At 35.4% G+C, this 24,268-nt stretch overlaps 1 protein-coding gene across 1 annotated transcript in view; it reads left to right on the top strand.

The window, feature by feature from the left end:
• The window catches only part of LOC129219937 (cell adhesion molecule Dscam2-like), a 40,056-nt gene that overhangs the window by 2,439 nt on the left and 13,349 nt on the right, over window positions 1–24,268 (top strand). Inside the window, exons 2-11 of the mRNA XM_054854253.1 lie at window positions 1,321–1,608; window positions 3,253–3,372; window positions 7,683–7,853; window positions 8,654–8,801; window positions 9,905–10,119; window positions 11,708–11,839; window positions 13,591–13,752; window positions 15,510–15,580; window positions 17,691–17,949; window positions 22,143–22,241. Coding sequence (XP_054710228.1) covers window positions 1,321–1,608; window positions 3,253–3,372; window positions 7,683–7,853; window positions 8,654–8,801; window positions 9,905–10,119; window positions 11,708–11,839; window positions 13,591–13,752; window positions 15,510–15,580; window positions 17,691–17,949; window positions 22,143–22,241 — 1,665 coding nt within the window. The remainder of the gene's footprint in view (window positions 1–1,320; window positions 1,609–3,252; window positions 3,373–7,682; window positions 7,854–8,653; window positions 8,802–9,904; window positions 10,120–11,707; window positions 11,840–13,590; window positions 13,753–15,509; window positions 15,581–17,690; window positions 17,950–22,142; window positions 22,242–24,268) is intronic.

Below are 24,268 nucleotides of genomic sequence, written 5' to 3'. Positions count from 1 at the left end.
AATTTAAGTTTATAATTATTTAAATAAAAAACGTGCCTTTGGAAAAAGCGGGTCGGGCAAAGCGGGTATAGGATTTAATCATATATTTGTTTATAATATCTTGACTCTAGATTTTCTATTTCAATAGGATAAGTATAATTTTAAAAAGTAATTTTTTAGGATGGCAATTAATTAAACTATTATATATAATCAGTTATTTCTTTATGTTTTATAAACAAATGTGCTAACTTTAAATTGGATAAGTACAATTATTTAATATATTTTTTTTTATAATGGCAGGTAGCTAGTCAACTATATTAATCATTTATAACTTCACATTTGATTGGCAAATGTACTAAATCACAATTAGTTAAGCTTACTCGCTTTGGGCTCCCTGGTAGGGCAAAGCGGGTTCATGCAATGTTTGTAAAGTTTGATAATAAATAAATATTGGGTTTGAAATAGTACAAAAATCGCTTTTTATTTTGAAGTTCAAGAATCCTGCTAGGAAATGATACCGAAATTGCTGAGATAAAAGTCCAGAAACTACAATTTTCGAGCGTTTTTCGAAAACTTACCCGTTTTGGGCCCCCCCCTCCCCTATGACCCATTCGTCTATGTTAGAAGCGCTTTATAAACAGTTGTTCCTACAGAGTTTTGAGAAAGCATATCATAGTATTCATAATTTCATTTTGCGCTTGTTCTGTGATTGTAACTTTTCTTTATGATTAGAGCGATTTTTTGAAAGGCTCATTTGTCCACTCTGTTACGTGAAGTGGTCAAAATATTTAAAAATCCTTCATAAATTACGTATGTACAAAATATCGATACTTCATTGAAAATAAATAAATGGGGCATCACATTAAAAAATTAAAAAAAAGAAAGAAAGAAAGAAAAAAATGGCGAAAATTATTTAAATTGACAAACGAAATTCATTCGTGTCGGACATAATTTGTACTGAGCAATAAGTTACCGCTCTTACCCAGGGCTAAAGCAGAACTGCACATAAAATACTTTAGCCCTGGTTTAAGGGCGGCAACTTACTACTTATTATTTAGGCTTTTGCCTTCATTTTACGAGTTGAACTGCACCATTGCTTGCGGATTCTCGCTGGTGGGCCAAATTATTTTTAGCTACCACTTTGAAGGTAACCTCAGCTACAATAAGAGGACACTTGCCTATAGCTCAGTTATGGCATGTCCCAGACTGATGGGTCCTTGACGAGGACAAAATTGCAGTCTCTGGATAAGCGGCTGTCGGTATTTTACATGATTTGGACTATTTTGTTGGGAATGACAGTTTGACCTGAGTGACATTACTCATTGTGCGTTTCCTTTGCAGTGGCGCCGAAGCTGGCTCCCCTGCCTCGCGAGCTGGAGTTCAGGCGAGGCGAGCGCTTCCAGCTGGTGTGCTCGTGCCGGGAAGGAGAGCCGCCCCTGACCTTCGGATGGGTCCGGGACGGCCAGACCCTGGTTGAGAGCCCCGAGTCCCTGCAGATCCGGCGCTTCGACGAGTTCTCCTCTTCCATCATCATGGCTGCGCTGCGCGAAGACCACGCCGGGAACTACACCTGCATCGTCTCCAACCTAGGGGGTAGCGACAGCTCGACTGTCGTGCTCAGGGTGCTCGGTACGTATCAAACGAGTTTTTTTAATGACTTTGGGGTTCTCCATTAATGATATCGCACTTTCTAAAAAAATGACTCCCTCACCCCGTGTTACGAAGTGTCGCAATTGACCCACTCCTCTTCCTCTTTGTCACTTGTCACATTAGTTTTCATAAGCATATCACTATAAAAAGTGTGTGATGTCATACTTCTTGTTACCCCTTCACTCCGTGGGTGCCCCGATGGGAGGTCATAATGACCTCCTAAAAATTGTCACCATTCGGCAAATTTTGCTTGACGATTCGGCAAACTTGGAGACATAATTGTAATTTTTAAAGGCCCGAATGTACCTCTTCATTAAATGTGTATGTGCAGTGTGCATAACCCGTATTTTATCATCATCATCGTCAAGGATTAGGCATATAGTCTTTTCCGGCTTCTTGGTCGCCCCACCGTTTCCTGGGCCTACCGCGGTCTCGCTTGCCCCTTGGTCTGTAATAAAAGGCAGGAAGTCTCCCTCGTGTCATGCGTCGAACATGGCTTTTCCAATCGTTACGATATTCTGTAATTTTTTCATTGAGGCTGAATATCTGTAATTCTCTTCGAATAGATTCATTCCTTATTTTATCTAGGATAGTGTAGTTCTTTAGTGATCGCAAATATTTCATCTCTACTGCTTGAATTCTACTTGTTACTTGAGTGTTCAAAGTCTATGTTTCGGAGCCATATAGTGTAGTTGGCACCACCATAGCCTTATAGAACTTCAGTTGTGTTTCCTTTCTCGTTTTTCCCTTTAGGGTTTTTGTGAGGGTTCTACATAAGTGCGTGTATTTTATCATTGGGAAAAACTTGGAAAACCATTCGGCAAAATGAGAATTCCATCAATCCCGAAAAACATTCTAGGCTCCTCTCCTTTACAAACCAGCCCCATAACTTGACATCATTTTCGGTCTGCCTCATGTTTTTCCCCCCCATTTGTCTGGCTTTTTTTTTTTTTTTTTTTTTTTTTTAAAGTTGATAGACTCAGGACGTTTGGCTTGTATCAAACGATTTTTTTTAAATGACTTTTTATTTTCATTTATCTGACTTTTTAAAAATGTTATTTTACTTTAAAAAATTCTATCGTTTTTAAGGTAACTTTTCATCGTTCAAGTCTTTATAAAAAATAGGTAGGTTGTATGAATATCTTATTTTCGACATATTAGGAGAAAGAATAAATTAAGATTCTACGATGATTATTAGCCGTAAACTACTCAAGATTTAAACAACTGACTTGCTTTCTTTAACTGTTAGGCCTAATGTAAGTGCACAAGATGTTAAGGCGATAAGTTACATGTAGTGTAAGTCGACGTTGATTGCTGAAATTTATTTTTTTAATTCAATGAACTACTAATTTACTAAAAGTCGAGATTTCTCTAAGATCTTTATTACTCTATCATGGGAGCTTTTTTTTGAGTTCAGTTTACTCCTTTTCAGGAGATAAGATCCGGTTGGAGTTGATAACTTTTATTTGTTAAAACTTTTTTATGTGTGCAAATGAGGCATTAGTCATTGTTTAACCATTACAGTAAAATTAAATGTTTGGTCAATTACTTTATATACTTGTCATCCAAAGATTATTTTAAACTTTTTAGTAAACTTGAATGAATCATAATTTGTCTTTTCAGTTCCACCGACCTGGTTGCGACAACCTTATGATATGTCTGTTTTGTCTGGAGCAAAAGTAACCCTGAATTGTGAAACTTCTGGAACTCCAAAACCGACCGTCACTTGGAGAAGAAGCAAAGGTAAAATAAGGTTCCCACCAACGTAAAAATTATATTTTTATATTTTTTACTTTGGTGAAAACAATCTGCTTTTATCATGAATCGCACTGAACGATTACTGGTAAGTATAGTAAATTTGCGTACGACCCCTTACGATTCGTCGTCTTTCCAAGAATGATTGAAGGTTCTTTCATTAGATCACCGATATCTTCCTAAATTTTTAAAATACTGAACTGGACTTGGATTATGAGTTGGGAGGTCTACTTTCGTTTTAAATTATGAAGTATAAATTGATATCTATTGCGCATGTGCGGTGAACATTTGATTGTTTAAACATTCACATTCTATCAAATTTTCAGCATTTTAATTTCAAGTTTTAGCATTATATTTTCCTTATGTTGTAAAATACTCTAAAAGTTTGATAAGGGGCGACGGAAAATTTTGAGCGATATAAGCCAAAATCCTTCAAATATGCTTTGTATTTTTAAAAGAAATGCTTATATCTTCGTGAAGTGATATTTTTACGAAAATATAAAAATAAATTTTACATTTAAGTTCTTAAACTTATTTCTGAAGTTTATTGCTTATTCCCCATAAAAATCACTTTCAATTTCGTAATATTTGTCTTTTTTAAGGGAGTCTTAGAAAAGGTCTCAATGTCTCGGAACAGGACTTGGCGGTGCAAGCTTTGATCATCAGAAACGTACAATTAGCCAGAAATCAAATGGCCTAAATGTTTTCTGTAGTACACTGTCCCCGTCACAAATGCAGTGACCGTGAAAAAAGATCGTCTCATTGTCACCTTCTCTCTCGACTTCAGGCACCACGGCGCAACTGATGAAGTGAAAACTTTCCTCTCTGCACACGCTGATAGTTACATTAATATCACAGATAATTTCTTTTTTTTTCTTTTTTGAATCATCGGGGAAGCGGGAAAGTATGGTGAATAAGTCACCAGTTGTTGCCATTTTACAATGCAAAATTGTGCACATCTAACGAGCAGTTTCCGGAAGTGAATCGATTTTTTTTCTTCACTACTCATCATTTATATCTTTTTTCGCCGAGTGCCTTTTTTACTAGAAAGCAACGATTTAGTTCGCAGAACATTTAAGCATGTGTTTGAATAATATCACGCTTGAATAGTATCGTATTAGCGCATAATAAAACGAGCGTTTTTTTTCTATTACGAACTGTTTAAGTTTGTACACTATTAGTCGTTGTGTATAGAGTAAAAGAAAGAAGTGACTTCAATTCAATCAGCTAGAACAGTTAATGTTGAAAAATATTTTAAGAAATAAGAGTACTGAGATAGTTAAATATCTATTATCTTCCTTGTATTTGTTTTTCAATTTATTCAAAATTTTCCTGGTAAAGTGAAACATGTTTTTTATCAAATGAAATTGGCAAAGAAGAAATTAAGGAAGGCCTTTGCTGACCCAATTTAGAATGCATGCTAATTTAGTTCACGTTGCGAATGATGCTATTTTTTTAGTGAAACAAAGCAATCAGCAATGGATATTTATCATTGTGTAACATATATGTTTTTAGAAAACTTACTTCAAAACAATAAAGCACACATCTGTTTTCCTCGGCAGAACTTTTCTTGCGCTTTATACAACCTCTGAATCGTCATACATTTTATTTTTAAATTACCCGCACGGCTTTGCCCGTAGTAGAAAAATAAAAGGTCTTTTGGTTCGCCTGTATATTTACAAATAATGTATGGTGGTTTTCTCGCCAGTTGGTTTGCCCATGTTACGGTTCCACGTTATGATTACTTGGTAATTTACTCGTCCATCTTATGATAATTTTGCTCGGGAAAATATTCTTAAAATTGGAATAGAAAAAGAACAAAATCGAATTTTCGAAAAATCGCTTCGAGGTGCACACACCCATGCTATAAACTAATTCTGTGCCAAATTTCATAAAAATCGGCCGAACGGTCTAGGCATTATGCGCGTCACAGAGATCCAAACAGAGAGAAATCCAGACAGAGAGACTTTCAGCTTTATTATTAGTAAAGATGTTCTTTAATGGACTCCAAATATTAAATTGTCTGATCCTCGTTATTAATAGAAAATGAATGGCAAGCCCAAAATAAGTGAAAATGAGAAAATGTTTCCTGTGCTTCAATTATAGTTTCTGTCAAGAGTAGTGTTGCGGATCATACTTTGGATGAAATTTCCAGACGTGAGTTCCAAGGTTTTAAAAATCAATTTCTTTTAATGCTTAAAAATCGCACAGTAAATGAATAGTCCTTTTTTATTACACAGATTTTAACTTCTTAGAATCGACAAAACAGTTGCTTTTATGAATGAAATACATGTATCTGCTGATTTAAAACCCTTTTTCGGCATAAATGCTTCTCGAAATTTCAATTAAAACTTTTTTTTGTTTGTGTTACAAATGCAAGAGTTAAAAAAAAATAATAAAAAAAAAAAAGAAGAAGAAAGAAAAGAAGACAAAGTAAAAAAAACCTTAAATTTATAACTTCAGTTATTTTCAATTCTCTGTGTAAGATTTTCTCAACTCAGCAAACAATTGAACATGCTATTTAAATTCGTTCAACATTTTTTATTCCATTTTAAATTATAGTTCTTATTTAACAAGAAGCTGAGTTACTTGTATATAAATACGTTATGTGATCACGGCGAAGAAAAAAAATACGGAAAATAATAATAGCAGTATGCATGGGAACCAATGCAAGGTTAATTACTAAAGCTAAAACTAAGTCGCATGTTTTATAAAGAGACACTACAGTTGGAAAAATTCGGCCAAAAAGTTAGGCATACATTTTATTTTTCTTATGCATCGTTTTTTTTCCCCCCGTTAAGATCGATTAGTTCTTACTATGAGATTCACCCATAATAACTCTTACTGCAGTGGTGTTAGGATAAACGTGTCAATACGTATTTTTTCATATAACACCTTGAGAGAAAATGCTAAGAAACCTGACGTACTGGAAAATATGGATGACTTAAGTTCTATGAATTCGACTTTCAACAGATATTTTAAAGTAGTATTAGAAATGTTATTTGAGTTATTTTGTGCTACGAAATGTTGCGTATCAGAAGTTAGTATCTATTTTTGCAGCCTAAAATTACAAAAGTAACGTATGAAATTATGCAGTAAAATTGAGTTCAAAATAGAAATATGTCGAACTAGTGGCACCCGCACGGCTTTGCCCGTAATAGAAAATTAAAAGGTCATTTGGTTCGCCTGCATATTAAAAAATAATGGATGATGAAGTTCTCGCCAATTGGCTATGTTAAATGAATAGCCCATGTTACGGTTCCACGTTATGATGATTTCGTAATTTACTATTCCACGTTGATATAATTTGCTCGGAAATTTTTTTTTCGTAAAACTGGTATAGAAAAAGAACAAAATCGAATTTTCGAAAAATCACTTCGAGGTGCACACCTCCATGCTACAAACTAACTTTGTGCCAAATTTCATGAAAATCGGCCGAACGGTCTATAGGGGCTATGCGCGTCACAGAAATCCTGACAGACAGAGATCCGGACAGAAGCCTGACTGACAGGGAGACTTTCTGCTTTATTATTAGTAAATATAAAGAAGAGAATCAGCGAAGGAGGAGCACAACTTGCAAATGAGCAGTTAGATTCCTGTTTTGAGAAGAAAATGAGCTTAAGGAAAGAACAAAAGATCCGATGAAAGCTAAATAAATTGCTTTTATTTTTTATGATAAAAATACCTTTGGAAAGGCTTTTTCCTACAAAATTACCTTTTTTAAAATTATCCTCCTAGTGTAGATACACAAATCTATGGGCACAAACAGTGAAATAGAAATACAAAGATAAAATCTGAAGTTACACAGACAATAAATAAACGTTTCTAAAGGACAACATCAAACAATATCAATGATATTAAAATGCTTAAAAAGTCAAGAATTTGTAAAATGTTTGTCAAAAGGAGTTCCCTTCTTGTCTTCCCAATACACGCATTAATTCTAAACATTATAATTGCTAAGTTTATGTGAAACATTTGAAAAGTTTCCCTTCTCCCCGGAAGGTATCTGGAACGAGTTTATAGAAGTGGCATTCATTTTAATTAACTAATGAAGTTTTTTTTTAAGTGTGAACTAAATGTGATTTGCAGGGAAAGTCGGCAAACAATAGAACAAGTGAACTTTCCAATTTCGCAAGTATTGTTCAGTGATATTTTACTTATAAAGTATTTGAACCCAGACATGTTCACCATAAACTCAATTTTCATTCGTGCATTTCATGGAGAAATGTTCTATTGCTGCTAAATACGACAGTGATCCTCATAAGATTTTGAATATCTCTGTAAATTCTGGTTTTCAGGATTTAATCTTCAGCAAATGGAGAGTTTAACAGTGAACCATTGGCGTATGGGTGAGGACGGAAGCTTAACAACGTCATCCGTCAGAAAAGAAGACGAAGGTTTCTATTCCTGTGAAGTAGCCAATGGCGTCGGAGAAGGACTGAGGAAGACTGTTCGAATAGAAGTTCAAGGTTAGTGAAAAGATGACTCTTGGAACTCTAAGTTTTTAATTCAGAGAAAAATACGGACATTTTTTTTTTTTTCAGAAATAAATAAACAGAATACAGATTTAGTTTTAATAGAACCGAAGCTACATCTCGCAATGCGGTCACCGCGCTATCTTCCCGCAATCGGCAGATGGGTGCCACAGGACCCACCGACTTTTGTCAATAAGTAGGGTAGGCCGGGGCATGTTTACGCATGGGTCACGTTTACGCAGTGCCCTTTTTTCAAAATGAATTATAACCATAGAGCCAACAGTCATAACAGATTGATGCTGCTCCCTAGGAAATATTCTCACAAGTTTTTGAGTTCCAGTCGAGCTTCGGCCTAGCATGCGGAAAGTATAATCTGTTTTTTACCAAACTGAGTAAATTTTGTGTTGAACGTTTTGAAGCTTATTGTGAATAAATAATACTTCTTTAAGAAAGAACAAATATATAAAAAATAGCAGAATTTTATCCTTTTTTGAGAATTGTATTTGTATGAACTGAAATGTTATTTAACTTTTCTGCACATTAAAAGTAAATCCGAACTTGGTGACGAGGCAAGTTTACGCGTTGACGTCGGAGTACCTTTATGCATGTTCTTACTGTGTCTTACTTAAACGTGCCCCTGACACTTGTTTCGCTCCAAACTGTCTCAAACCTCTTTGGTATTTTCAGGCCATTTAGTTTTGAAACTTATAAACACTTCTAATTAAATACTGTGCATAACTGACCTGTTTTAAAATGTGGAAATTTTTACTCATTAATGTAATCCTTTTTCTCAGTTCCTCCAAGTGTGACGGTTTCAGAGTCAGAGAAGACAGTGAAGAAGGGGGAACCCACCACGCTCCGCTGCGATGTCACCGGCGATAATCCTCTGACAATCAGCTGGGGTAAAGCCAATCGTAATTTACCCCTCGTCAACGAAGATAGGTAAGTCATTTAATTTCGATTTAAGTTCACCCTAACTCTGCGTTTCTCAACCCTTGAGTGACCTTGATGACCAAGTTTTCAATTATAATTTTTACCATGCTCACCCTTCCTCTTAAAATAGCAACGTAAGTAACAATGCGTTTTGAGTATTTTGAAGCTAAAGCTACACTACAACCTTAAAAATCGATCCTAAAAGCTGGAAATGTTGATTTGAAGCTAAATAATAGATTCCCACGGCTTCGAAAAGTATTATCTAAATGCTCAGCTATTACGCAGAATTAGATTAAAAGTAAATGATGTCTGTTTATCTATTCATAGACAGAATTACATAAATAATTTAAAAGTCTTGTTTAGCTCACTCTAATTTCACATAGTTAAACAAAATTTTTTTTGTCATGCTTCTATTATTATTTTTTTAATATAGTGGTTAGAAATTGACTTTATCTTTGTACCGATTGGAAGTTGTGTCCACTATCGGACGCTGAACAGCAACAAAAATGTATATAAATAAAATTCGACTACATTTATTAGTGTATGTATTCATGTCCTCCTAAAGTCGCTTATGATTAGCTATCAGGTGGATAACGTCTTCACAGATTTCAGGTATACCTTGATAAGGGTCACTTAACAGGTTCAAAAATTCTACAAATGCTGCCAAGCTTGGCAGCATTTGTGATTTTTTACTTAATTTGACCCCCAAATTTCTGCTAAGTCACAAAAACTAATGCCAAATTGGCCAAATGGCTTCGGTTATTCTCCAAGCCCATAGTCTCTAAACAGATATGGTTATGACTATGGGAGGCGCCGAATCTATCCGCCGAGTTCTGTATTGAAACCTTGTTAAATTTTACCAGTAGCAGATGATAGATCTACATCAGGAAGACGAAAATTACTCTCAAATTTGCGGCACCTAAAGCAACCAGGCGAAACAAATTTCATTCACCAACTAAGTATGTACTAAAATTACACTGAAATAAATAAAGATTTGGCTCATTGAGTAATTAGCATATACACTCATCTCTCCTGTCCGTTGTTTTGTACTTGAATTAACATTACTAACATTTCGTGAATTGTAACTGACGCTAGCGCCATTCATTCACCAGGATCAAAATCCAAGAGGACACGACCGTGGAAAACTCTTCTTCATCTGTCATCATCCGCAACACGGCCGCCGAGGACACTGGCCTCTACATTTGCATGGCTCGAAATTCCTACGGACAGAGTCAAGCTACTATCAGACTGAGGATTGTAGGTGAGATCAATATAAGTGTCATTCATATAACAGGGGGTGCCCACATCCCTAAGAGCAAGGGCGCCCCCCCCTAAATATCGTGAAGAGCCCCCGAAACCAAAAGCTCCGCCCACAAAAAAAATTAAAAATACCCCTAAAAATTGCAATGGCGCAACCTGCGCCATGACCCTTTTTAGGTGGGCACCCATGCATCATACAAGTAAATAATAAAGCACAGTATTGAAAACAAAGTAAACGATACGAATAACAGGTAAAAGCTCTTGACAATTTTATTGCCTTTAAACTCAGGGCTGCCTGGGATTGGGTTTTCAAGAGACCTTAGGTTCTCGGGATTTTTCTCGAATTTCTTTGGTTTTTGGGTTTATTCCAGAAAAGAATAAATATTTTACCGCATCATGTTATTTAAACTAAAATATGGTTTTTCTGTTAGCCAATCTAGAATTCACATGCATAAAATTTTCAAAAAGGTTGAGTTATTACAAAACAAAAAAAAAAAAAAAAAAATAAATAAAAAATAAAAAATAAATAAAAAAAATAAATGAAAAAAAATAAATAAATAAAAATAAATAAATAAAAAAATAATAAAAAATAAATAAAGAATAAATAAATAAATAAAAATAAAATAAAATAAATAAAAATAAATAAATAAATAAAAATAAATAAATAAAAATATATATGAAAAATCTTTTCCTGTATAAACCTGGATGTTATTTCTGTCCTTTTGCTTCTTACTTTGAAGAGTATCTTGTACTTTCTGTAATGTATAAACTGTTTGAAGACATTTACAACTTTTTTGCTTTTGTCGCAAACAATTTTTACACCGTGTTTTTTTTTTTTTTTTTTTTTTTAATGTTCCGGGAAAATACCTATTGAGAGATCAATCTCAGTATTTAGTAACACAATTTCTCACTTTATCACTTTTCAGATTACTCAACTACAATAGTAGCATGTACGTAAAATTGAATAAAATCTCTTATTCACATGATTTTGAGTTTTATTCATCGATCTTGGGCATTTTATGAACTTAATCTTGGATTTTACAAAAAATTCCAAACGCAGCCCTGCTTGAGCTTGCCTGCCATCTGAGTTTTATTTTATGAAGTTAAATATTTTCTTCAAGTTCTGTTGTTATCTTCAGTTATAAGAATTCAAGAACGTAAGGAAAAAAAAAACTTGAGCATCTAACCAGGGGCGTGCACTGAAATTTTGGGGACCCTCACAAATGACTTTTACGGGCACCCTTCATATTGTTCCCCCCCCCCCACGCCCCAACATATATTTCACCCCACATTTTAAAAATCTCGTGTCCCCTTCAGGCCCGGGTCCGGACCAACAGGTGTCCCTTTTAACCCCCCCCCCCCCCGTGCACGCCCCTGCATCTAACTTTTTCGTATAAAAAGTGCCAATGTCTTAAACAAATTTGTAACTGAATTGTAATTTTTGAGCTATTGGTTACATACAAATGAATGCTTGCTGTTATTTTCAACTTCAACAATGGCACATCTTGCTTTGATTGATTCTATTTTTCTTATTGAAATCACGAGAAAAGAACCTCATTTTTAAATACTTCAAATTAATAGGCAAAATATAGCTTCTTTAAACATGTAAAAACAAACATGTATTATAATATTAAAAAATAACATTTTCTTTGTAGAGCAACCAAGCATTCCTCTCGATTTCATCGTGTCTGAGGTGTGGTGCAAGAGCGTTAGATTAAGATGGAAGCAACCTTATAACGGCAACAGTCCCTTATTGCATTATATCATTCGTTACAAAATTAAAGATGGTAAGGTTTTCATGTTATATTTTATGCACGACTATTTTTGTTAATAATATTTTCTGAATAATTCTTTTGTGAAACAGCGAGTTATGTCAGTAAAATAATTGTACGACATTATATCTGAGTATGTATATCAAAAAAGAGCAAAAATAAATCATATAATCGGTTTATTTTTCAACAGAATTGTAATTCAGTGCGGGTTCACAAGAACATTTTATTATACTCCAATCGAGCTAATTCAGTGTTTTTTTTTCTTTTGAAAATTTTAGCTAACCTTAAATTAAATATAAAATTTGTTTCAAGAATAGCTAAATGACCATCACTCAATTTACTGAAAGCTGCATGTTTTAATACACAGTGCAGGTTCACAACATACTATGCATTCAAATTGGAAACATCATCTCTCTCGTAGTCTCAAAACACCTATTTCAGGCTTTTTAAACACTTTCACAGGATGATCTTAAGTAAATTAAAACCCCTAAATACGAAGCTCTAGTGACTTATCCACTGAACTAATTTATACGAAATTTCATACATGGATGTGTGAAGATATGCGTCCCAATCCAAATCAATAGCCCTGGGGGGGTACTGGATGGGAGTTTTTTCAGTTTCTGATCTAAATTTAAAACAAGAAAAGAAAAAAAAAAAAAAAAAAAAAAAACAGAGCTGTCTTGGGGGCCTTTCCAACAGGTTGAACCACGTACAGTGGTAGATACGGAGAACCCTGAAGTGTAATGTAATGTTGAGTATCATGTGATCTTTATGATGATCACTTGACATTGATTCCAAACTTGGCTGTTTGGTGATTTCCAGCCACATTTTGCTCCACGATATCGCCACTTGGCAAAATCTCTTAAGTTTTTCGCTAATTCTTAGTTAATCTTTCGTCGCATATTTTTATCTTGTTACTTTATTTTTTAATTATAATTTTTAAATACTAGTACAAATTACTAGTGCAATACATGAAATACACCACCAGCTCAGTCATTCCAGCCGAGGGCTGCAGTTTCGTGCTGCAGTCCTAGGACGACACTGCAGTCCTCGGCTGGAATGACTGAGCCGGCGGTGTATTTCATGTATTTCTGCCTTAGCCTTGGCTGTAGGGCGGTAACTTACTGAAAATACTAATCCAATGTTATATATTGGTGGTTTTGCCTGACGTTTTAAAACTTAGTTTTTAAGATTATAGGAATTTCTACTTTCTTTTGTTAGAAATTAAGCTTTGGATAGAGCTCGCAAACATAATTTGACTGTTTATTTGAACACAGAGAAAGTGTGAAATGTACTTGGTAGGAACTGTAACACATCGCAATATAGGGATCAATTTGTTGTCTACTAACTCCCCCCCCCCCATTTTACTGTTTTACTCATTGAGCTATAACACAAAGAGAAGAGAACTTCCCATTCTTTTACACTGAGGCTCACGGTCTGAATTTCGAGCGAGTTTGGCAAAACCAATTGCATTATAAAACATCTTGTTTAATGGCAAAAGACCGCTTCTTTTGCCACGACGATTTGAACATATTAAGGATTTGAAAAATGCATGTCGAAAGGCTTTACATGATAGAACTTGAGTTTAAATGTTAAAAGTGCGATTCTTTTGCCATACTCGCGCAGGCAAAAAACGAACGGATTAGTTCGCTCTCCTCTTAGTGTTACTTCATTGCTTTGCTTACGTATCATTTAGTTGAAGCCGTTGGAGGTATTTGTATTTTCGGTAATCGGCAATGATATTAATTCAAACTTGCATTCAACAGGCGATTCCAGGCCCACGGAGACGAAAGTGCCCGGCAGTCAGAGCAGCGTCGTGATTCGAGACCTGAGGCCGAACAGTCAGTACAGTTTCCAGGTGGTGGCTGTGAACGAGGTGGGAGCCAGCGGTGCCTCCTCAGCCCAGCACGCTAGCACGACAGAGGAAGGTGAGCGTGGGTCAAACTTTAACCTGCGTAGACGTTCCCTCCCTCCCAATCCCTATATTCCTCCACCCTTCGCTTTAACAATCTCATACCTTCTGAGATTAGTATGAGTTTATGTTATAGTTGTGCCATGGAGAAATGGCAGATGAGCTAGAAGCGAAGATAAATCACTTCATTTTTGTAGTAAGTAGATTCTGCGAGAAACGCGCTTTCAGCAAAAACTTTACTGCTTGTGCATTTTTGTTAATCCTAGCTATTACAGAACAAAGTAATTTCCACTTTCAGTCCAACTGCCATTTCTCTGCATCACAACTGTAAGATGGTTCCACTCCTGACACGAGACAAAAGAAATCTCACCCTTCTGAGCATGCGCACCAGCATGCTTCTGCTAACGACGTCGCTGAACGTTTCAAGAATTTTCATAAACGATTCGCCTTTTTCAATGTTACTAAGATAACGGATGATTACCTTCTTCTAAAGCCATTGTTGATACTTTTTGATTAACATGTCCTCTTATTGCACAGTGTTTGCTCAATGATTCTTTACTGCACTTTAAAAATGATGTTCAATACGGCATTTCAGAGGCAAACTGTTCGTTAAATACCAGGCCCGGATCTATAAATTTTGAGCCCCCTGCAGCAAAATCTGTATGGCCTCTTATTCAGAGGCCAGCAGTGTATATTTGCAATTTTTATAATTCTTAGTGCTAGTTTTTTGTTTTCAATTTTTTGGGCCGTTGGGCCCTTTAGGACGTGGATCCCTCCGCACTACAGGGTCTGCGGGCACGCAGATCCGGGCCTGTTAAATTCGCCATGACTGAAGATCTGGCAGGGAAGCAGAATCTGTAGCAACATGCTGTTGGGCGGCTACGGCAGGAGAAGCGTATTGTGTCGTTGTCTCGTTCCATGTCAAACTTAAATTAGCTGGCGTAATGCGCAGAGCAGGGGTTATACGCGAATGTTAGTGTGCAAAAGTACAAAAAGCCATCCCCCTTCCCCCGTCTTAAATTTCGGCCTTTCAAAATTGTTTCTCCTGTATGCTAGAGCAAGAAAGACAGTTCAGTGTTAGTTTCCGAACACTAAAAAATGTTTTGAAGTTGCAGATTATATAAGGAAGTTGTTTGTAAGATGCATTTTATTCAAAAAGACCTCTTACCTATGATTCCTAAATAAGCTGATAAAATCATTGAACATCCTCATCCATATAATAGCCAACTCACTGATCGAGTAACTATGACGTCACCAATAATGAAACTCGCGCCGCAGCAAGATAATTTGATAATATTTTCTGGCAACGTTTGATATGCAGGGAAAGGCTTAATTTTGGCAAGGCTAAACTGGACTCGGTAACTTAACTGTTTTACTGGTAAGGCTGTCACTTTAGGAAAATGAAGAAACGAAAAGTGGCCAACAAAAACGCCATCTAGTGGAGTTTGGGGTTCATCCAAAAGAGTTAAGATTGAAATTTCAACTATCAAAATATTACCAAACATGCAATTGCTTCGTTCAAATGTAGAAGCAATTTTCACCCATCATTCCTTGACTTTCTTGTGTAAAATAAGCTCCAACATTTCGTACGAAAGAAAAATTTAATGATGTTTTAACAAAATTTTTGGAAATTTATTTATTTAATTTTTTTCCACAAACTAATGCTGACTAAATTGAAAGTTAGCTAAATGTAATTTTCTCATTGCTTATATACAAAGTGTTTTAACTTTATAACCATTTTGACATTGAAATGTGTTACTTTTCTTCCTACAGAGCCGGAGGCTGCCCCAATAAACGTGCATGTAAAGAGCAAAGATGCGGCTGGTTTCCTTCTCTCGTGGAAGGTGAGTTTAATTAAGATGAATTTCTCAGAATTTTCTCTATGGACTGAGAAATGCTTGGAAAAAGAAAAGATGCTCATATGAGTGCATATAATCTTACCACTGATAAACTGGTTCGACTTCATGCAAAAAGCTCCAAATGAAGTAATTTTAGTTAAAATACAAAGCTTGTTTCATGTTTCTTTGGTAGATCGAGACATTATATTTGTGGAACTACAGTTAAAGTTTAAGACAAATAGTCTGGCTCACGAGTTCTCTGTCATATTCAACAAACCAGTTTCCCTGAAATTATTGCAGTACTGGTGCTTGCTTGATTTTTCCTGTAATAAAGCAAAAAATACTATTTTTTAAAAGAACTTAGACCTTTTAGACTTTTATTATGAGCTGACAGCTGATCATATAAATAGTGATGGTGGGTAAAAAACGGCCCGTGGACATAACTACCACTGTTCACGACGTTTTCAGCAGTTCTCCGTGTACGGGTGGAAATATTATAGTCAGATCTCAGGTCCTTTTTCAAATGTGCTTACGTATTAGACCAGCGTTTCATTACATTTTTTTGACCTACGGACCGACAATTGAAAAATGTTCATGGACCAGTGAGGTTTTTTTCCTTTTTTTTTCTTTTGCAAATAGAATTATAAAAAAGTCTCGAGGACCGTTAAAAACTAGTGAAATATTTTGCGAATCGGTACGTTTTTTTCTTTCCTCCCCCCCTCATAAATTCGTACCAATAATAATGAAGAAATAACAAATTTTGTGACAGTTCTTCAAAACCATTTATGGTATTAACGAACGATCACAAATTATTTGAATTTAAAAATTGAGTATTTATTGCAATAAATTAAATGTAAGCAAATAAATATTTGTGGGAAATAAGAAAATTACCAAAATAAATATACCTTTACAAAATTAAAATGCCGCATAGAATATCATGATCATTATTATGGTTCTTTAGTAAGGAAATTTTTTTAACGACCAAAAATCTTTGAGGACCGACAAAATTTTTCTATTGATCGGTGCCAGTACGTTGGTTTAGAATCGCTGAATTAGATTGTTTACAATCGATAATACGCTACCCCATCAAGTAAACATTGTTGACATATTAGAAGATGGAGTCACTGAGAAAATGCTATGACCAGGAAATTCTCCTGAATTTTACGATGTAGGAAGCTTTTATGGTGTTACATAAAATCAGTTTCAAAGAGATAGTTATACGAGAGAAGCATTTGACTTGTAGACTACACTATTGAAGACGTAAAACTTTGGTCCTCAAACTGTAGTTAACAACAATATTTACAGCATTATGTCTCGTCATCTATCTCATGGCTTGTCCTATTCAACATCATGGATGTTTGCTGATGCTTCATGCTTAATTTCATGATTAATACTGTCAGTTGCACAGAAGAACTGTTCGAATCTGTCGCGGTCCAAGCGGTAAAACCATAGATGTAGTATTTAATAGATACACAATAAGAAACCGGATCCATAGGCAACCGAGATCTTCTAGTAAACGGCAGTAGACGAGAAAGCGTTCGAAAAGCGCATGCGCGCAAACAACTTGCCGTAGCCTGATTAGATGCAAGCAGCGTTACATCATCGTAAGCTGCGCTTTTACATGTTTTATTCAATAACCGCACGTTCAATGACGGTCAGTGGCTGCAGATATGAATTGTGTATTTAGTTATACTACATCTATGGGGAGAAACTGGGTGCGAGGGAGGTCATTATCGCTCGTTGTAGTTGCGTTGAGATACAACGCGCGTTAAATGCGAACACGGGTTGTTATAGCGCGGCTCTGGAAAGTTGAACTCTGACCTTGACAATGTTTACCACTTTTCGGGAAATTCAGTGAAAAAGAGACACGTCGTTGGCGCGGATTTGAGTTGGAGTACTTTTGCTAAAGTACTACGAAAGTAGTAATCTTTTTCCACTCAACGCCAATCACCTTCATTATAACTCGAAAACGAGGTAAACATTGTCAAGGTCATAGCTCAACTTACCAGAGCAGCACTATGCTTTAATCTTACCACTTTCATTTGTTTATGCTGCCTCCTTTTACTACTCTTACGCCAAGAGTGTTTTTTGAACTTGTTCCTTTCTTCTTGTTCAGCCTCCACCGGAGGACAAGTGGAACGGGGAACTGATCGGGTACTCTATCGGCTACAAGCGGGTGTCCCACGCCTCTGCGCAGTCGCGCCCCTTCACCTACAAGGTGCTGCCCGTCGTCTCCTCCTCGCCCACTGGCTCCTTGGAGTTCGAGGTGAGGGGCCTGCAGGAATCCTCCACCTACACCGTCGTCGTGAGGGCCATGACGGCCGCAGGGATCGGACCGCCCTCCGAACCCGTGCTCGTCAAGACCTCATATGGAGGTGAGTTCTTCCCGGTGGTACACTAATCAACGGGGAAATTGGATCCTTTATGTCGGAAACCAGTCAGATGCCAAGAGTTCTAATTTGAAGGAAAATATATCATCATATTTAATTTTTTAATAGGAATTATTGCAACATTTTACAGAAAGAAATACACCTTAATGAGTCTCCCTTTTAGTATAAAATAAGGTTCCCATTAAAGGAAAAAATTTGGGTGAAAAAAATCTCATCCTATATATATATATATATATATATATATATATATATATATATATATATATATATATATATATATATTTATATATATATATATATATACACACATATGTGTGTGTGTCTGTGTTGACGTTTTTAAAAATTGTGATGGGTATTTTAAAAAAAATCTTGCTATTCAGTTTAACAGACGTGACAAAATGTCCTGCATCGAAATATTTTTCAAGTGAGATTTCTTTTAACACTGCGCGATTCTCGCTGTCTTGCGCTCTATCGGGAACCCTGGTTTAAAATAATGTGATAGATGGCGAAATTTTTTATAGGGTGCTAAAAATGTTATTTCAAAATTTTAGAGCTTGGTGCTTGAAAGGTTTTTGAAACTGTTTCAACTGATGATGAACATGTGTTAAATATATTAAAAGTTTTTGCCTTTCCAAGTTATTTTTTTATTTTAAGTTTGAGAAGGGATTGCAGTAAGAGATTTGGAAAATAATTTTCCTACGGCCCGTAAAAAGAAATATAACTCTTGCTAGCACAATATATCACGGCAATGTCATAGAGACGTCACTGCGAGTCGCAATGGTCAAAGTCACAAACTAACAGATCTATGACGTCTCACAGGAGGCATACCGTGTTGAATTAGTGACATTTTTTCATATGACATCAGTGCGACGTTTCTGCAACGATTAATTAGTGATCGATCCCTTTGTGACTTTCTGAAGACATCAGACGTCACTACGACGTCACTTTGTGGCATCGCTACGAATTGACATTCGTAAGTTGCTGCATCCTGTGTGTCAGTGGCGTTTCGTTACCGTCAGTTAACTGGGACTCTTATGTGATATTTACGCGACTATCATGCATGGATTCCATTTTAGTCAGGACATAGTTACCTGGTAGACTTATTTCAAATGATGCAGTAACATTTCAAGTACTTATCAGCATAGGAGCAACATAAATTGAAACTCTTCTCATACCGTGAGATTAAAAGTGGACAGTTGTGCTCAGGGGCGGCATTTCAGCATTTCGTTTGGGGGGGGCGAGTTTCTTGAACATGAATTTCTTCAGTACGGTATAAATTAAATATTGGTTAACAGGTAGGAATAATAAAATAGTTTTAATGTTACGAATAATTAGGTTTGTTAAGAACTATTAAATTTTTTGCAACTAAAGCTTTAAATTTATTTTGTAACAAGTTTTCTCACAAAATATCTCGGGACTAGTTTTTATTTTTTAGTAAAGCTTTAGTCTGCTATTCTTGAGGTCAGGAAGAACAGAAAATTTTGTAACTATATTTAATCAATATTTAGTGTTTTGCTTTATTTCCAGTATAGCTAAAGATGAAGGTCTCGCTTGCCACATTGCGCTTCGAAAGTATTTCTCTAACCTCCTGAGACACAAAGGTCATTTTTAAAATGACTGACCAGATTGAAACAGACAAAAAAACAATGGAAGCAAGAAAGTTATGTTAAAAAACACACTTCTTTCAGATTTCTGTCTTTAAAATAATCAAGAAAGCTTTTTAAATTGGGCTAGTATTTATTTTGCGTCATGAAAAAGTACAGTCGAAATTCGCAAAACAATTGCTGTTCCCTCATGCTATAAATTTTTCTTATAACTGCAGTGGCGCAGCGAGGAGGGGTGAAAACATCCCCTTGAGCCATTGGTTTTAACATAAACGCAAATTCTAATGCAGTAATTTATGCATATGAAGGGGCTGTTTTGATCAAAAGATCCCCTCCAGAAGGGATTTTTGATCAAAGAACCACTCCAGAAGGTATTTTTCACCAAAAAAACTCCTCCAGAAGGTATTTTTGATCAGAAAACTCCCTTCATAAGGAATTTCTGGCTGCGCTTGTGTATAAGTGTAATATTCTTTTTCGGTTTCTATAACCAACAAACTAACCTACGTAATTGAAATTAAAACCGATAAGAAATGTATCTCATCAAATCCTGCCTCGATTTCTTGAGAAACTGAGTTGATTATTTTATTCAAAATATTAATTTAATATTTTGACTACAACTTCATATGGGTTTTGTCACCTCTTCAACATTGGCATACAGTAAAAACTGTTATAGAAAGTTCTGTCACGAAGTTCCACACTTGGTTCAAGTATGCATTAGTGCGAAAATTACTAAGAGTTTCAATTGATAATCCAATTGAGATTGAAATTTTTATGATTCAGTGTAGCATTGTTCAGAAAACGCTCCGCAGGAAATAAAGTAAACAAAAATTCAAACAAAGTCATACATATTAAAATAACATTAGATTTTCTATCATTGAGAAGGTCGCTTTCCAGTAATTCTTCCACGGAGCTTTTATAGGTTTAACTCTTGAATACCATTTATGTCACTCAGAGATTGTCAAGTAAAGAGCCTCAAGATATATCTGTTGATATGAAAGTAACTTTTGATGTGGGAAGTTTTTCAAAAATAGCATATCTTTACAAAAAATTTCTATGAAAGCATATAATACCTACATCGAGTTGCTAAAATGTGTTTCCAGTACAGGGAATCAATGAACACTTACTAGCTAAACATTAATTTATAATGAGAGCATTAAATTTATGTAAAATGACATGGAGTTGAAGTGTAAAAATTGCGCAGTCTCAACACTGTATGGACATCTCATACAAGATGCACCATCATAACATAGATTACACAATTTTGAAATATTTAATCCATGTGAAGTAATTACTTCTTTAGTTAAGGCAAACCATTATTCTCCATCAGTTTTTTTCTGATCTGAAAATGCAGGCAAATGATTTTCTATATCTAAATTGAATTTATCCATTTTTTATTTTTCTCATTGAAAAATTTGGGGGTGCAACCGCCCCCTCTTGACCCCCCTATTTGCCGCCCCTGGTTGTGCTTTTAACTGCGAAACTTCTGCTGCAGAGCTTTTGTGAAATTGGTTGTAAGCAGGAGCACAACTGTGACAAGCTGGCTCTATTCTCTAGAGGAAAATTCTTATGACATTGGCTATAGAAAACTTTTCTTACGGTATGACAAGTATTGCAAATCTGATGGTTCGTAGCCATTTTCCAAAAATGGTCGAAATCAACTCAGCATACCTTAAAACGTTCGAATCTGTCAAAATTCGAAATTCGAAAATTTGCACGAAACCAATATTTTCTTCTGCATTAGATATAGAAGAAAATATAAACGTGCTTTCGGACAAAGTGGGTAGGACAAAGCCGGTATGTCTGCTTTCTACGTGTTTTGCTGGCAAATTTACTGAATTAGATTTTAAGTATAACTTAAAAAAGTTTTTTTTTATGATGGAAATTTGCTAATCTATTTATTTAAATAATTACTTCTTTATGTTTTATAAACAAATGTGCTGACTTAGATTTTTAACTTAAATTCGATAAATATAACTTTATTTTCCATTTTTTTTTAATGAAAGCAGTTAGCTCGTCAATTGGTTTAATCATTTATTACTTCATATTTGACTGATAAATGTACCAAATCACACTTAATTAAACTTACTCGCTTTACCCGAACGGCTTAACCGCTTTATGCCCCCTGGTTGGGCAAAGTGAGTTTTTCGAGTGTTTGTAATGTTTGATAACAAATAAATATTGGGTTTGAAGCACTGCAAGCATCACTTTTACTTTTGAAGTTCAAGATCCCTTCTAGGAAATAAAATCGAAACTGTTACGATAAAAAAGCCAAAAACTACAATTTTCGATTGTTCCTCGTTAACCTACCCGCTTTGGGCCACCCACTCCTATCTATTTCGAAAGTAATAAATTATTTTCATCTAGCGTAAGAAATTAGATGCATAGGTTTCATATGAACCAATAGAAAAACTATTAAATACTGTATGTTTGGCAATAAAACATTAAAATCCCCAGTGACTTTTAAAATATTATTTCTAGAAATAATTACACATTACTGGTGTGTCGATACCCACTTAGGGATTAAAATACGATTTTCGTAAATTGAGTCATGAATGCGTTTTTCTCTCTCGTTAGAATCCCCGCAAGTTCCTAGTGTGAGTCTACTGTCTGTGGATCAAACTGTTATTACATTGAAGGTGGAACCAACAGGCAGAAAAAGAACATCAGCCACACGTAAGAATCATTTATTTAACATCATCGTATAATCTTTTTCTCTGAAGTTTTATAAGGGTTTTGATTAAAAGAGTTCGTTACAAATCCATTACAATGTGAATTTTATAAAAATAGATACTTGAAGAATTTATGTTTTTTTTTTGTTTGAACCTGTGTCACAACTTCTTAAAACGTTATAACTAAAGGGGAAAAAACCCCTATGAAAATGCAGTTTTGTACTTGAAAATCCTGATTTAAATACAGAATTTGGTAGTTTCAAACTTCCCCATGTTAAATGTCGTATCCATCAAATAGGCAGACTGTGTAGATCTGTCTACAATCATGTCTTCCAACCTGTCTTTTTGTCCTCAACATGCCGAAGGGGGATGAAACCACGTGCGTTGTGGCAATGCGTCATGACATTTGTAAAACGATCGTAAAACGAGTGCCTTTTGTTGCGCTCCCCCCCTTCATTATGTTGAAGATTGAAGGAAAAGGGTTAGCGTATGAGCGTAGACATAGCACCTGTTTTCAGGGAAATAGAAAAGAACAAGAATTTTAACTTGTGTTTGACCTAACACAATTATAAAAATATTTTGCAAATTTTTGCTCTTTTATTTTTTCTCTTCTGTATTTGGATTCAGTCTAAATATTTAAACTATTACCACTCGAGTTGATTCATTTATCTCAGCGGTAATGAATAAGCAGAATTAATTTTCTTAAACGTGGAAGAGGGCATTTAACTTTTGGCATTTGCCTTATCAATACAACGAAAGTGATGGTCCTTGGTTAAGACACCCAATAGGCAACCACCATTGTTCCTAACACTGAAAGTAGATAAGTGGAATAACCAACGAGAGATAGCGCCGCCAGTTATCTCCACGTCTCCAATAGGAAAGTTTTCGATTTTTTAATTTTATTTTTATATGATAGAGTAACATGTATGAACATTATAGGTGAAAAAAATTTTGCGATACGATAAGTAGTTTTTTTTAATTATTTTTTTAAATTTCAAGCGATTGTGACGTCGAATGGCACAGGAAGTGACGTCATGCGCTCTTCCGCCGCAGGAGAAGCCGAACGACGTGCAGTTGGCTTCAAAGACGAAACGTAAGGCTTACCTCCTCGCATTTAACTCCTCGCGTTTCTGGAACATTAAACCTCTCATCCTCTCGGAAATATTCGAATATCATCATTGATGTTACTAGAGGAAGATATTTAGATTGTGCTTTAACGAATCCGGCCTCCATAGTGTGTTCAAAAGCATTATTGAATTTCTAAAAAATAAAAATATCAGCGCGCTCAAAATGTCCGTAGCGAAAACAAGGGATCTTCGGCGGAAGGCTGCCCATTACTGCCCTGTGACGTAAGCTTGTGACGTTTCAGAAGCGCGCACTTTTGCACGTCGATTTTTAAAAATTCATTAAAAATCAATCACGGTGTTTTAAAATTCGGCAATGGTGAATTTTTTAGTTTTGAGGGTCAATTAACAATATCCAATTGTCAAAATATGAACATTTAATAGGTTGCAACTTCCCTATTTGGAAACGAGTCCGAATGGGAGAGAACAGTAAATAAACCTACGTTTTTAGATCATTTTCTAGCCACACTTGCATACATCAAAAATATTTAATAAAATCGGTGTCACTATAAGGGCGCCAGAAGATATTGGAACTTTTATTTGATAAATTTCACAAAAACACAAATATTTAAAATCTAACTACAACTGTCGCCCTCATAGCAGAGATCTGATACTAAATAAGGTTGATAACCAACATGTTTGTCTAACATTTGCGCAAAAAAAAATCGGTGTCACTCCTATTATTTTTGAAAGCATAATCATCCGAAGTTAGTACGTTATGGCGTTTTTTTAAATATTTATTTATTTAATCTTTTCACACCAAGATAGTTTTTTGAATATATTTATTTTTAATTTAATACAAAGAAGTGTACCTTTTAACATAAACAGCTTTGGGCAGTAAGAGCGTCTTTTTCTTAAATAGAAAATGACCGTTTTGATATAGGTACAGGCGGATCTATTGTGCATA

This window comes from Uloborus diversus, chromosome 4 (genome assembly GCF_026930045.1).
Source record: "Uloborus diversus isolate 005 chromosome 4, Udiv.v.3.1, whole genome shotgun sequence".
In the NCBI taxonomy this organism is placed as follows: Eukaryota; Metazoa; Arthropoda; class Arachnida; order Araneae; family Uloboridae; genus Uloborus; species Uloborus diversus.
The sequence above is the reverse complement of the archived record's forward strand: the minus strand, read 5'-3'. Positions and strand labels throughout refer to the sequence as shown.